Source organism: Stomoxys calcitrans, chromosome 2 (genome assembly GCF_963082655.1).
Source record: "Stomoxys calcitrans chromosome 2, idStoCalc2.1, whole genome shotgun sequence".
Classification (NCBI taxonomy): domain Eukaryota; kingdom Metazoa; phylum Arthropoda; class Insecta; order Diptera; family Muscidae; genus Stomoxys; species Stomoxys calcitrans.
The window spans coordinates 177,875,958-177,891,088 of NC_081553.1; the positions used below are offsets into that span (position 1 = coordinate 177,875,958).

The 15,131-nt window shown below is 39.9% G+C and overlaps 2 protein-coding genes across 2 annotated transcripts in view; one reads left to right on the forward strand and one right to left on the reverse strand.

Moving 5' to 3' along the window:
• Positions 1–15,131, forward strand: part of LOC106085469 (chromatin-remodeling ATPase INO80) — a 252,958-nt gene that overhangs the window by 41,857 nt on the left and 195,970 nt on the right.
• LOC106085472 (putative serine protease K12H4.7) lies at positions 11,016–12,825 on the reverse strand. Its single transcript, XM_013249738.2, has 5 exons — positions 12,555–12,825; positions 12,306–12,487; positions 11,776–12,243; positions 11,547–11,716; positions 11,016–11,485 (listed from the first exon to the last, which is right to left on the reverse strand). Exons 1-5 carry the CDS (start codon positions 12,795–12,797, stop codon positions 11,085–11,087), a joined length of 1,464 nt encoding a protein of 487 aa, XP_013105192.2. The 5' UTR covers positions 12,798–12,825; the 3' UTR covers positions 11,016–11,084.

Below are 15,131 nucleotides of genomic sequence, written 5' to 3' on the forward strand. Positions count from 1 at the left end.
CAAATAATCGAAACGCGTCCACCAGTAGTGTGGTATCTGTGTTCTGATTAGTCTAAATTAATCTGGCAATTTCTTTCCAGAGAACAAACGGCGTGATGTGAACTTTAGGCCACTCAGACAGACGGATATGATTCACGCTGGTGTTGAAAATGAATATCTAACCAATAATCGAAACGCGTCCACCAGTGGTGTGGTATACGTGTATTGATTTGTCTGAGAAAATCTGGCAATTTCTTTTCTTTAAAACTTATTTTATAATCTTCCCTTTGTGTGTAACATCCGATTTGTCATTTAGTTCGACTAATATAAGGCTAAACGAGCCATTAGGGGTCTTCGTGAACCGTTTGACCGTAACGTCTATATCATCCGCAGTTGCCATCTCCTTTACAGAAGTCCAAAGGGATAATCGTGCAGAAAGTTTGCCGATGTGATGTGAAAGGTAGGCCAGTCAGACGGAAGGATATGATCTACGTCGATGTTGAAAATGATTATCTAACCAATAATCGAAACGCATCCACCAGTGGTATGGTATCTATGTCTTGATTTGTCTGAAAAAATCTGGCAATTTCCTTCCATTGAACAAACGATGTGATGTGAATGGTAGGCCAGTCAGACAGACGGAAATGATCCGCGTTGGTGTTGAAAATGATTATCTAACCAATAATCGAAACGCGTCCACCAGTGGTATGTTATCCGTGTCTTGATTTGCCTGAAAAATCTGGCTTTTTTTTTCTTTAAAACTATATTCATAATCTTCCCTTTGTGTGTAACATCCGATTGGTCATTTAGTTCGACTAATATAAGGCTAAGCGATACCATCCGCAATCCTTTACAGAAGTCTATAAGGGATAATCGTGCAGAATGTGTGCCGAAACTTATCCCAATACGTTTTCGTTCTTTTTAGCCGAAGCACCACATTTGCAGTATTCTCACCAAGGCTAATGCTGGAACAAAAGGTGTTTGGTAAACATGTTGAAAGACTAAAGGTTTGATGTCCAAACGCTTTATTATCGCATCTATACTAACGTCTTAAGTTAGGTTAGGTTAGGTAAGAGTGGCAGACCTTTACAGACTCACTTAGACAATTTTAAGTCCATTGTGATACCACAGTAGCGACAGACCAAGGCTTCTGGCGGGACTCGAGCCCACGACCACTGCACTGGCAATCCAAGCAGGCTACCAACTCGGCTACCGGGGCGCCCCGTCTTAAGTTAGCGATAAAAAATCCAAGGAATTTATTTACTGTATATTCCGTTTTACTTGTTTTTTTCCATACTTTTTCCTCAAGGCTTTAATTGAAGTAATTCCACTTTGCCTCGGCTTCCATTAAACTCAAATGATCCAAATACATTTTAATTGTCAATACAACAATCGTGTTTAAGCCATTTTTCATTAACTACATTAACATCGTGCAAATCATACAAATGTGAATTGGCGTTCCCCAATCCAATGGTCATCAGCCACTTCCCATTGATATGCATGACGGAATATTTGAATAAAAACATTTCAGCTTGTTTTGGGCGATATTTGTGGAACTTTTAAAAGATTTATGATACTTTTATAAAACCAAAAGACCAAAACACCAAAAACTTGAAAAATTTCAAGCAAGACCTGACTTGATGAACAAAAACAGTAGCCAGTACCACCGGCTGGTCAAAGAAGTCAAATTCAAATGCAGGTAACTACTTCCATATGCCGGACATGTTCACTGCCAAAACAGTCAATCTCTAAACAATTCCAGACAATTGGCCATGGTTTACAAAAAAAGAAACCAAAAAATAAAGAATGAGAGAAAATAATTTCTTTTGTCATCGCAAGATGATTTCACTGCACAAAATCGCTTGAAATTCAATTTGACGAATCCTCAGACTATGACGGAGGTTTTCATTTCGCCTTTACCTTAAAGCCAATAGAAGCATATTAGACGTGGCTTGTACCCAACTGATCTCTTGCGGAATGTTTATCTTGATCTCACCGGCACATACATCAAATGACATTGAAATAAAAATTTGTTTAAATCTTGTCAAAACATGATTTAAAACTTTGCAAATTGTGTTCACACCATCACATGGCGATCATCATTGTCGTCATCTTCATAGCCATGGTCGCCAATGCTGCTGTCGTTGTCGTCGTCGTCATTGGCACCAAGCCACCAACGCTGATACAAGGATACCTTAGAAATTGAAAACAAAACACACACAAAATTTCCAAAGAATTATCTCTCTCTGGTAGAAGCATGTTACGTGGAGGGCTTTTGTTCGACACTCTATGTTCGTTGCAAAAAGAAATTGCCAAGCCAAAGATTGACTATCGATGATAAGAAAAGTGGAAGGCATTGATTTGTATGGGCATGATAGATTTTATTTCATACTAGCTTACATTTTTACTTAATATGGAACAAAATTATCCTTTGAATATTTATTTTTGTCAATTAAAGAGCTTTGAGTGAAATACCATGCTAAGAAAATAGTATGTATGTGTTTATAGCTTGAAAAACAGTATAACGATATAAATGCCTTTATCTGAATTCCATATGATCATTATTCGTCTATGAATTCGCTCGGAGGGTTTATGGTCATTTAAGTTTGGATTTTGAAGACTAAATTTAGCTTAAAAGACTTTATCGGAGCCCGATATTCTCATATGGATTTTGGTAGTGGGAAGTGCTCCATGGTGGTGGTTGGTGGGTTAAGGCGGTGGTGTGGACCCCCAGAAACGTGGTCCCGTTTCATACCCACTTAGGGTACTCCCAAATAACTTTCATTTGAGCCCCAAATTGCCAAGATCGGTAGATATGTATGTCCAATTTAGTTATGTTTTGTGGGGTGAGGTTGACCCCGATAAACTTAGCCCTGAAAAAATATTAGCATCGTGCTCTATCTCAAAAACATTTTTTATGCCCCATATTGCCATTGGTTTAAGGGGAGTTTATGGGATGAGGTGTCCCCCTAACACTTGGCCCCAAAATTTTTTATTAAGTTCGTTTTTAAATCTCAAATAACTTTCATTTGAGCCACATATTACTATGGTTGGTAAATTTTTACTAAATAGGGGGTGTTTTGGGGTAAGAGGCGGTGTCCCAAATACATGGTCCCACTTTTGCATATCAGATTCGTATTATACTACCAAATACCTTTATTTGAGTCCCTCTCTCAAATATCATTTATTTTAACCCCATATTGCCATTGGCCATAAAATTGGATATCAAATACGTTTGTTTATCTCACATACCTTTTATCTAAATCCCTTTTTGCAAAAATCAGCAAATATGTCCGATTTGGGGAATGGGCTCTAAAAACAATCAATATCGAGCTCCACTATCTTTAAGACCCAAATTGTCATGATGAGCAAATACGTTCGATTTGCGGTTAGGATGACGGTTAGACAGTTGGTCCCGAAAGTTGATATCACATTCGTAGTCTACTCCCAACAACCTTTCATTTGAGCCCCATATTTCCATAGTCGAGAAATATGACCGTTTTGGGGGCTGTTTTGAGGGATGGGGCGGCCACTCAGTGACTTGGCCCTGAAATATATGACAGATTCTTGTTCTACTCTAAAATATCTATAATTTGAGCCTTATATTGCAATGGGCAGCAAATACGTTCTATTTGGGTGGTTTTATGGGGTTGGAGTGGCCCCATAAACATCTTTTCCCCAATATTGTTATCATCCTTCTAAGAGCTTAAGAAGTCAACACCCAGAATCGGTGGATAACCAATTTATTGACCGATGCGGATCATACTAGACAATGATGTTGAAAGTCAGAGCAGAAGTCCTTGTGCCAAATTGGATGAAAACTGAGGCTTTTAGGGATTCAAGAAGTCAAATCCAGGGATGGGATTTGAATTCTTGTTTATAGAACGATTCGGATCATACTCGGTACTGATATTGGAAGTCAGAAACCAAGTCTTTGTGGCAAATTTCAGCCAAAATTGAGGGCTCTAGCGGCTCAAGAAGTCTAAACTGGGGATTGGATTTTGTGGGGGCTATATCTAAATCTGAACCGATATGGCCGCTTTGCAATTTCCAACGACCTGCATCGATAGGTTAGGTTAGGTTTAAGTGGCAGTCTGCCATCAGAATCACCTAGAAGTTTTCGTCCATTGTGAAACCAAGAGAACGGAAGAAGGAAGATGCCTTCTTGTTGCTACCGTTGAATCATCCAGATCGCTTTAAAAAATCAAATAACTTGTGAATGTTCACATCCACTAAATCATACAGGTTCTCAAAAAAATGAGAACCTAAAGTGGAACTCCTTCTGATTGTAAGTGCGGGACACACACACAGAAGGTGTTCTTTAGCCTCTTCTTCTGCGATGTCCTCACAGCTTCTGCAAAAGTCGTTGCTGGCAACCTTCAGTCTGTCAGCATGTTTTCCGATTAGGCAGTGACCTGTCATGACGGACATAAAGACAGAGACGTCTGTTCTTGCCAATGACAGCAAAGCGGTAGACCTCTTCAATTTTAAATTGGGCCACATAGTTTTGGAATGCTCACAGCCCCCTCTTTGTGACCATCTAACATTCGTTGTCCTTAGCGCCTGGTCCTGAAAACTTTGCTTACATATCGCTAGAGCCATACCTACAGATTACAGTTTCCCTGAAATGTGTAGGCAAGTTCCTAGTCTAGCAAGCTCGTCCGCTTTACAACTCCCTGGGATATCTTTGTGGCCCGGCAACATTTACTTCAGTGCATCAGATGGGGTCGTCCTCAGTGCGGCTGTGATGCACAAACACGCCATCCTTTTGATCCGGTTGAGTATTGAACAGTAGGTCGACTTTTGAAGCGCCGTCCACCAGACCACAACACCATATAGCAGTATATTCCCAATGCATGACGCGCGGTCTTAACCCCCAACTTTTGCCAATGGCTCTCTTGCAGATGTGTAGAGCAAGAGTTGCCTTTCTTCCCCTTTCCAAAATGTTGAATTTGTAGTTCAATTTCTTGTTCAGCAAAACATCCAGGTATTTTAATGGATATATTCTAAAGTAGAGGAGACAGTTTACCTCCTTGAAGAGTTCCTCTGCTGGCCCATCTTTTTAGATCCACAGATCCCAAGCGTGCCGTAATGCATTTTTTGGTAAGTAAGTTATTAATTAACTTTCTTACGGTAGAGTTGATGCCTAGAACCTCCAACTTCTTCATGATTGACGTCGGTTTTACATTTTTGAAAGCTCCTTCACTGTCGAGAAATGCTATCATTGTACATTCCTTGACAACGAGAGAACACTCTGTGTAGCCGACTAGGTCGTGTAGGGCTGTATCAACGGACTTGCCTTTACTATATGCATGCTGCTGCCGAGGCAGGCGATCTCCAAGGATCTTTGCCCTAAGATATGTTTCTATCAACCTCTCCAGAGTATTTAGCATAAAGGCATAAAGACAGACTAATTGGACGAAAATCTTTCTTCGTGTGGTAAGGTTTTCCTGCTTTCGGAATGAAAATAACCTTCGTATCCCTCCATTCCACAGGTATATATGACATGCTGATACAAGCAGAGTATATCTCCCTAAGCCAGGGAACCAGTCTATCAGACACGGCTTGTAATTCAATCGGTGATACATCATCAGGGTCTGGCGAATTACAGGAGTGGAAACTTCTTATCGCCCAAAGGATTTTCGGCTCAAAAACAATTTTCCTAATGGCCTCCGACGAATGCATATCACTGACAACCCCTTCTGGCGCCACGTTGTCCGTTGGAGAATTTCCTAGCAAATGTGTATCAACGAGTAGTTCTGGTGTTTCCTCACTAGACATTGTCCATACATTCTCTGACTTCTGAATGTACCCCACCGTAATAGGTCACGGAGCTACAGAATTTCACCTAGGATTTGTACTGAACCTTTCTCAGCTCACCCTTATATTTTCGAAGCTCAGCCTTACACTATTGTATTTTATTATCAAAATGCATGCTCTGTTAAGAAAGTTCAAGATTCAAAATTGTGTTCAGCGACGAAGCTCATTTTTGGCTCAATGGGTACTTAAATAAGCAGAGTGGTCGATTTTGGAGTGAGGATCAGCCAGAAGCATTGCATGAGCTACCAATGTCTGGATGCATTGGATGCAAGTAAAAAGGCGTTAAGTTCGGCCGGGCCGAACTTTGGATACCCACCACCTCGGGTATATATGTAAACCACCTTTCGTCAAAATCCGGTGAAAAATGCATACCTTTTGCCCCATAGTAGCTATATCAAAAAATGTTCCGATTTGGTCCAAATACTAATAAGTACAAGTCAATGTTCAATTGTGTATAACAAAATATTGATCGTTTTAGTAGCTATATATAAAAATAAACCGAGCGCCTTTTATGGCCCAAAAGCTTAAATCGAGAGATCGGTCTATATGGCAGCTATATCCAAATCTGGACTGATCTGGGCCAAATTGCAATGGGATGTTGAAGGGACTAATACAACTCACTGTCCCAAATTTTGGCAAAATCGGAAAATAAAAGCGCCTTTTATGTGCCCAATGCGTTAAACCGAGATATCGGTCTATATCCAAATCTGGACCGATCTGGACCAAATTGAAGAAAGATGTCGAAGGGCCTAACACAACTTACAGTCCTATGATTCAGCAAAATCAGATAATAAATGTGGCTTTTATGGGCCTAAGACCCTAAATCGGCGGATCGGTCTATATGGCAGCTAGAAGAAGAAAGATTTCGAGTGACTTAACAATACTCACTGCCACAAATTTCAGCAATATCGGATAATAAATGTGGTTTTAATGGGCCTAAGACCCTAAATCGGCGGATCGGGTTATATGGGGGTTATATCAAGATATATTCCGATATAGCCCATCTTCGAACTTAACATGCTTATGAACATAAAATGAATCTGTGCAAAGTTTCAGCTCAATATCTCTATTTTTCTAAAAACTGAAGCGTGGTTTCAACAAACAGACGGACATGGCTAGATCGTCTTAGATATTTTTGCTGATCAAGAATATACAATATATACTTTTTAGGGTCGGAAATGGATATTTCGATGTCTTGCAAACGGAATGACAAAATGAATATATCCCCATCCTTCGGTGGTGTGTATAAAAAGTCACAGTTTGGTGCGGTTTATGGGCTGGTGACATCATTGGACCGTACTTCTTCAAAGATGATACGAATCGTAATTTTACTGTGAATAGTGGGCACTACCGTGAGATGATATCCAACTTTTTTTTGCCCAAAATGCAAGAGCATGACATGGGGTTTTATTCGTGAGATACCGGCCGAAATGTTGGAAAGAGTATGCCAAAATTGGACCATATGAGGCCCAAATACGGTCAACATTTGCAAGAAATAATCTTTAGAAATTTTAAATTTTGTGGACCGTACTATCGATTCGAATAAAGATTTCATGCATTTTTCTGAATTTTGTGTTTTTTTAACTTTCCTATAGCTCTTAAAAAATTACTATTTATATATACTTTATAGGGTCCCAGGTCAATATTTCGAAGTATTGAAAACTGAATGATTAGATTAGATGGAGGTATACGCCATGTTATGGCGGTGGGCAAAAGAACCGCTGAACCAATTTTTTGAAATTTTCACAGAATGAGTGGTCTGGATGGAACTATTGGCTCTGTAATTTTGTAATATCGCAAGGGAGGCACTCCCCCTTACCCCAGTGGATCGATTGGGACAATATGGGACTCAAATGGAAGGTATTCGGAAGTAAATCACTATTTCGATACTAAAAATTGGATCCACGTACATACGGGGTCGCCCCGACCCCAAAAGCAACACAAAGCGCCACCCAAAATCAAAATTGGACCGATTTGTCCCGATCAGCCCACTTTTAAGACGATAAAATGAAAAATATTTAAAAGTAGAGTACGAATTTGGCATTAAAAATTGGGTCCATGTACCTAGGGGACTGTCCCGACCCTAAAAACCGATCAAATAGCCTTGTTGGACGATCATTATAATATAATTTGTTGATATCAGAAGGGTGCGGAACATTTCCTTTACCCCAAAAACAGTACTCAAAAATAAAGTGGACCGATAGAGACATTATGGGACTCAAATGAATGGTATTCGAAGTACCTAATTCGGGAGTAGTTTACGAATCTTCTTATATATAAAATTCAATTTGTGTTTGTTTGTTTGTTCCGTATAGACTCAAAAACGGCTGAACCGATTACCTTGAAATTTTCACAGATTGTGTAGGTTGGTCTGGAAGAAAACATAGGCTATATAATTTTTTGATATCGGTAGGGGGCGGACCCTCCCTTTTACCCCAAAAGCACTACCAAAAAATAAAAGTGGACCGATCGGGACAACATGGGATTCAAAGGAAAGGTATTCAAGAGTAGAGTAAAAATTTCATAATAAAAGTTGGGTCCAAGTACTTGAGGAGGCCCCAAAACCCCTTAAAATAGGTTTATTTGACGATCATGACAAATTGGGACTCAAATGAAAAGTATTTAGGAGGGAGGAATAGGCTTTATAATTTATTGATAGCGGAAGGGGGCGGACCCTCCACCGTTACCCCAAAATCAAAAGTGGGCCGTTAAGGTCAATATGGGTATCAAATGAAAAGTATGCGAGAGTATGTAACGAATCTGGCATACAAATTCATGTTGAATTTTTAGGGGGTGACCCCACCCCCACAAAAACGCCCAAAATGGGCACATTAGCCAATCACGGATATATGGGACTCGGTTTGTTTGTTCCGTATAGACTGAAAAACGGCAGAACCGATTTTCTTGAAATTTTCTCATATTGTGTAGGTTGCTCGAAGGAAACATAGGCTATATAATTTTCGGTATAGAAGAGGGACGGACCCTCCCCTTTATGCCAAAAGCATAACCCAAAAGTGGACCGACCGGGACAATATAGTCATCAAATGAAAGGTATTGGAGAGTAGAATACGAATTGGTGTTAAAATTTGAGTCTAAGTACCCATCGGGCCACCCCAACCCCAAAACTACCCCTAACAGACATATTGGACATTCATTGCAATATGGGGCTCCAATGAAAGGTATTCTGGAGTAGATTTTGAATCTGGTTTGTATACCAGATTCCATACCATACCATATCGAAGTATAGGGGGTCACGCCACCTCTCAATAAAGCCGTTATGACTATATGATACTTGGCTTAACCGATTTTCTTAAAATAGATTCATAGATTGTGTACGTTTGCCTGAAAGGAAACATAAGCTATATAATTTTTAGATATCGGGTGGAGGCCGACCCTCCCCCTTACCCCAATACGCCACCCATATCCGAAGGTGGTCCGATGGCCACAATAAGGGTATCAAATAAAAGGTATTAGAGACCAGAAAACTAATATGGTATTAAAATTTGGGACCAAGTAAAAACAAATATGGCATAAAACATTAGGTCCCGGTAATGGGAGGTCGCCCACCCCAAAATACCCTCAAATGGGCATATTAGCCGACCATGGCTATATGGGACTCAAATGAAAGGTATTAGGGAGTAGGTTACGAATATGACATTAAAATTTGCGTTGAAGTCTAGGTGGCACTTTTCCTCCTAAAGATACGTCAAATGGGTTATTTGACTTATTATGACAAATGAAAGGTATTTGAGAGTAGAGTTCAATCGAATTTTAGAGCCAAGTGTTTTGGGGTACGCCCTAAAGCACCCCCTAAACTGGACTTTATTTCTGTTGGGAATAATGAACGAATTTGATATCTACTTTCAGTGCAAAGTGCCGGTGGCCGCCCCAGCCCCAAAACAGCCTCCAAACGGTTCATATTTACCGGCCATGGCAATATGGGGCTCAAATTAAAAGGATTTGGAAGTGAAGCACGAATTTGATATCCATATTTGAGTCGAAATGTCTGAGGTGCCATCCCTCCCCTAATGAGAACATTACCATAAGGGAGAACATTACCACCAGGATTCGAGAAGGGGCAAATTCTCACACATCAATGAGTGATTTCCGTTTCAAGTTTAAACTCAATGATAAGGGACCTTTTTTATAGCCGAGTTCGGACGGCGTACCGCAGTGTGAAACTTCTTTGGGGGAAATTTTTTAAATGATCATGCATGGCATTGTACCTCGCAAATGTCGCCAACATTAAGAGGGGATAAACACCGCTTTGTCCGATATTCTCGCCAGAATTTGAACGCGTTCAGCGTCATAGGCTACAATGGCATGAATTCGATATCCCCCCTAAAAAGATATTAGAGAGTTAAAGAAGGCGCAACGGAGCGGGCCCGGTTCGGCTAGTATGTTAATAAAATTGAGGTTCAAGTGATAGGCGGCCGCCCTATCCTCCAAAACCCCTCCCCAAATGAAAGTATTTGTCAATCTTGGCTATATGGGGTACTAATATAGAGTATTTGGGAGTATATAAACAAATTGTACTGAGGAGATACGTATGGTAGTTAGTAAGAAACATATTTTTCGCCTTGTTATAATGAATGGGCAGCGGAGCCGGCCGGGTTCAGCTAAAATTGCAAATTTTTGCAAATGCAATGCAAATGATGTCGTCGAAATGAATATTTCGCTCTCTCTCTCTTTATTTTATCGTTTGTGTAACTCCTTTTCGAAATTTGATCTTCTCTGCTCTCTATCAATCATGCCAATGCACCTTTCCCTTTTATCTACCAACTATTGATATTCACAAAGTACTCGCACGTTTTGTAGTTGTTTTTTTTTTATTTTGCTTCCTCGTACGAGTAAGACAAGGAGTTAACACCACCCCAAACATTGATTTAAAACCAAAAACCAGTCGATAACCATCGATAGAGACAAAGCGTTGCCATAAATAACAATGTAAGCCATGATGTATCATATGTATTGTAGAAAATGTTTAATAGGAAATGATGAAATTTCACATACGTTTAATAGACTAGTACATGAACTTCCCAGCATTGTACGTTGGATTTTTATGTGGTCGATACTTAGGCTCCAAAAAACAAAACAAAAAAAAATGTGGGGAGGTTAAAAAAAAAACTTCTTATAGTCGTCCTATGTGATATAGAAATAAAAATCCATTTTTATAGAAAGTTTTTGAAAAAAATGTTTTATAGACCAATTTCTAATTTTGATTTCAAATGCAGTTCATATTTGTGTATTAATATCGTGTATTGCCAAATATGATCGATTTTTCTTTAATCAGCCAACCACTCCCGAACCAATTCTGCTACACGTTCCTTTGATTGGCGCATTTCGAAGCTATCCATTGAACTAATTGAACCAAAGTCTGCACAATGAGAAGCATTGGGCAACATAGTGGCACCCTCCAATTGTCCATGACCCATAGGACTCCAAGGATCCAAATCGCCATGGGTTATATAGACATTTTCCACCTGGGGATTCATACCACCAAAGAAGTCATTGGTGTCTTCAATCAATTCTTGAATAAATGAATTGGAATATTTGGGACCATAGGCATCACGGCACAAGGTGGTGGAGAGGTCCAACGGAAAACTACTGCCAAAGGGTTGGTTGCGAGAAGTCGATGTCTGATACCAACCATATTCATTGCATGTCTGATAATACCAAGGGCGACCTAAGAATATTCATAAATAATATCACAAAATTTGATTTTCAACTTTTCAAAATCGTTTTACCCCATTCACTGGCGTAGGTGGTATCTGCATAAAATTCCAATGTATCCTTATAGGTGGAATCTACACATCCACTTGAGATTTCAAAGATCATTAGCCAAAAGTTAGTCAAGGCACTGAGATCATCCTCAAAACTCATCAAATGATCACAGTATTCTTTAATATCATTATCTCTGCAGAAAGAAAAGGGTTAGTGGAGGATTTGTTTTTTCCTTGCTACTTCTTTACTCACTTTTGATATTGAGCTATTCCCCCAAAAGCGTATCCAAATGTACTAAACAAGGTCCATAAATCCAAGTCATTGCGGGTATCGAAGTTATTGCACAACTTCAACATGGCCTTGACTTCGGCGGATTGTTTGCCCTTAATCATTTGTTCCAGTTGGGCAATGCCGTTTTCAATGCGCTGGTAGCAATGTTCACCACCTAGAAGACGCCAAGATTTGCCTGTCACCTCCATGTATTCGGGGAAGTTCAGTTTGGCCAATAAGGGGGCCGATGAAGCCCAACCACCATTCAAGAGATGGGGATAGAGCTTCTTAAACCATACCACCATGGTGGCTGAATAAGAACCACCAGCCATAATAACCTTGGAGTTGGCCAGATCAGCTACAGTTTCTCTTTGGTATTCGACGAAATGGGCCAAGTCGGCCAAGGATTGCTTGACATTCAAATATTTAAGATTTTCCACCAAAAGATCTCTGTAAGACATAACATGGGTTATAAAGGCTTTGGAAAGTTCTTTTGAAAAGTAATGACTTACGAAGTGGGTTTGCTTTCGCCATAATAACGGTGTTCAGTATAGAAAAGTATGCCATTGTGCTCCTTGGCCAAATCAACAAAATGCCCATTGCTTATTTTGCTTGGATTAATGTCCCATTCACCACCCACAAAAATGAACATGGGTCCTCCAGGCTTGAAGTGTTCTTCATTCACCATGTAACGCTTTACAAGAATTTCAAAGTCGTTAAAAGGTACATCTAGAATGTCAAATTGCTATTGAATCTCCTACCATTTTCCATGTTCTTGTTTCTGCACCATCGAAATGATCCAATTTTTGAGTTATCCATTCAGTTCTGACCTGGGCTCTTGATGTTACTTCTTGCTTGGGAGGTCCTTGATGTAATTTCATCAAGGATTTCACGAATATGGGTACTTCTTTGGAGTTGCCATCCTCCGTTGTGGAAATTTTAAATGCTGCACTCAATCCAATGACCAAAGCTAGAGCGCCTATGAATGTCCCAGTCAACTTCATTGTGCCAAATCGATAGACTTTTCAGCAGTTCAACGAATTTATAGATTGGACTTGTTGTTAAATATTGGTCAGTTATCTATTGTCGATAAGTATAGGGTATTTTGATTTCGCTAAGTTGTTAATGATTAGAGTACAAAGCTTGATACTTAAGGCATTTAGCGATGGGGAAGTCTCTTTGATGAAATATTGTTTTATAGCGCTGATTTGTTAATGTTTTCACTTTTGGAACTGCATTCTTTTATATACGTCACCATTTTAGGATGGGTGAGATACTACTGGCTTTGTGTTTTAATCAAGAAAAAGAAATTCGTTCATGAAGTGAATGATTACTCTAAAATAAGTAAAACCGTGTTAAGTTCGGCCTTATCTTACGAACCCAATATCAAGGAATCTGCTCAAAATGTTTACATATGACTTTAGCACACATGTGCCGTGTACTTTACGTACTACATTTCTGCCAGTCAGGCGTAAATTAAAACTTCTAAGGACCGTAGAAGCCTATTTGGGAGTTCGGTTGGACTTTCTTGTCACAGTTTTTGGAAATCATTATAGAACACGATGTGCCAAATTTCAATCAAATCGGACAACAAGATGTCAAATTGAAGGACCACTTTGTATGGGAGATATATCCCAATCTGAACCGATATGGATAGACTCCACCATGGATCGCGTTAGTCCAATATGGGTCGCTAGTTGCTCAGGTTTTCTTTAACGAAGTATAATAGAAAGTCAAAAAAACGAGAAGTCCCATAGATTTTTCATATTTTTTGGATAATTGCCTATGGGATTGGTTTATATGGAATCTAAGTCGAGGGATTGGTTTATATGGAATCTAATCGGGTTACAAACCGGTCCATTAATGACATATCAGAAATTGCTGTGTAAAATTTCAGCCAAATCGGAAAATAGTTTCCGCTTCCAAGAACTAGAGGTTGTTGGAAGCCTTAAAAGAATACTAAGTGCAGTTTTGGTTGTTGTTGTTGCAATCACATTTGCATGTGGAGGTGGCGATCCTCGTCATACTCCTGTAGATCAGCAAGCTCAGTCTTCCCCTTTTGTGTGTTCTATTTTGGTCACCTTCAAAGGATTCTTCGCTGGAGCTTCTTCGTTCATTCAGACAACATAGCTGACGCAAACGTTGTATTTTGATTGATAAGGAAGGATTTTTCTCTCAAACACTCCAAGTACTGTCTCATCTGCTTTTGCAAGTATAGTAAGTGTACAATGTGATTTTCGCCTGTCGAGAGGTGGCTTTTGCCACTCGTTTTATTTCAAAACTAGTGGCATTTGTTTCGGTTACGGCGGTCCCGTAACCGTTTTCTTCATCCGATCTTTTGGCCATAATATTGATGTAGTCGTCATAGGCGATAGAAGTGTGCGAGTAGTGTGCCATATCAATTCACATCTGTATATCGTAGAATCCATTCAACAAAATATTAAAGAGATCACTCGATAGGCTGTCTCCCGATCCGAAATTGATTTGGTATTGAGTGGTTTAAATAAGAAAGAACCTCTTTCCTATTTTAACTGAGGAACGTATAGGGCGATCGAAGGCTGCTTTGTAGTCTCCGAGAAGATGGTAGGTGTTGATTTGCCCTTCCCGGGTCTTTACCAGGATTTGGCGCAGTGTGAATATCTGGTTCTGAAGATCGCAGAAATATATGAGCAAAGTGTCAAAAAATATCTTTATTCGTTTAACCAGGTCGAAAGCCGAACCGATAGGTTCCAATTATTTCGTTTATTTTAGACTTTAATCTTTCACACAATTCCCTCGAGAGTTTCTTGCTTGCGATGAGAAGGAGACTTATTTCTCTGTAGTTGGCGCATACCCTCTAACCTCCTTTCTTGTGTACAGGACATAGTATGCTGACACTCCCATCATCCGGTATGCGTTCTACTAGCCAGATTGCGCAAACGATCTGATGCATACGCCTTATCGTCTCCGGTCTTATGTAGTTAAGTTGGCAACCCATCGGCTTCTCCTGCCTTGTTGTTTTTCAGCCGGCTTACTGCTACATGGACATCGTTCTGACTGGGTGGTCCACAGACAACAACATCTGGATTCCCAGGACGCAGAATTCTACTCTTTAAGTTAAATTCAGGATCGGAACACATATACTACATTTCGGATTTCTATATTGAAGCCAAATCCGGAAAGGGAGGCTTCTTTTAATGGCTTTGACGCCCTTTCTGAGCATTTCGAGCATTTTGGAGGATTTTTCGGCCAGTGAAGTTGGTGTTGCTGGGATTTTCAATGTCCATAATTCCTCCTGGCTTTCCCATTCGGGCCAGGTGACTCCGGTGGGCAAATACAAGCTCTTCGCCGCACATAAC

Bases quoted from the DNA above. Each gene is read 5' to 3' on its own strand.
- LOC106085472 (XM_013249738.2), bottom strand. From the start codon at position 12,797: ATGAAGTTGACTGGGACATTCATAGGCGCTCTAGCTTTGGTCATTGGA. The intron at 12,488-12,554 runs GTAGGAGATTCA...ATTCTTGTAAAG, and splicing joins AAACAAGAACATGGAAAATG to CGTTACATGGTGAATGAAGA. The intron at 11,486-11,546 runs GTAAAACGATTT...GAATATTCTTAG, and splicing joins CACCTACGCCAGTGAATGGG to GTCGCCCTTGGTATTATCAG.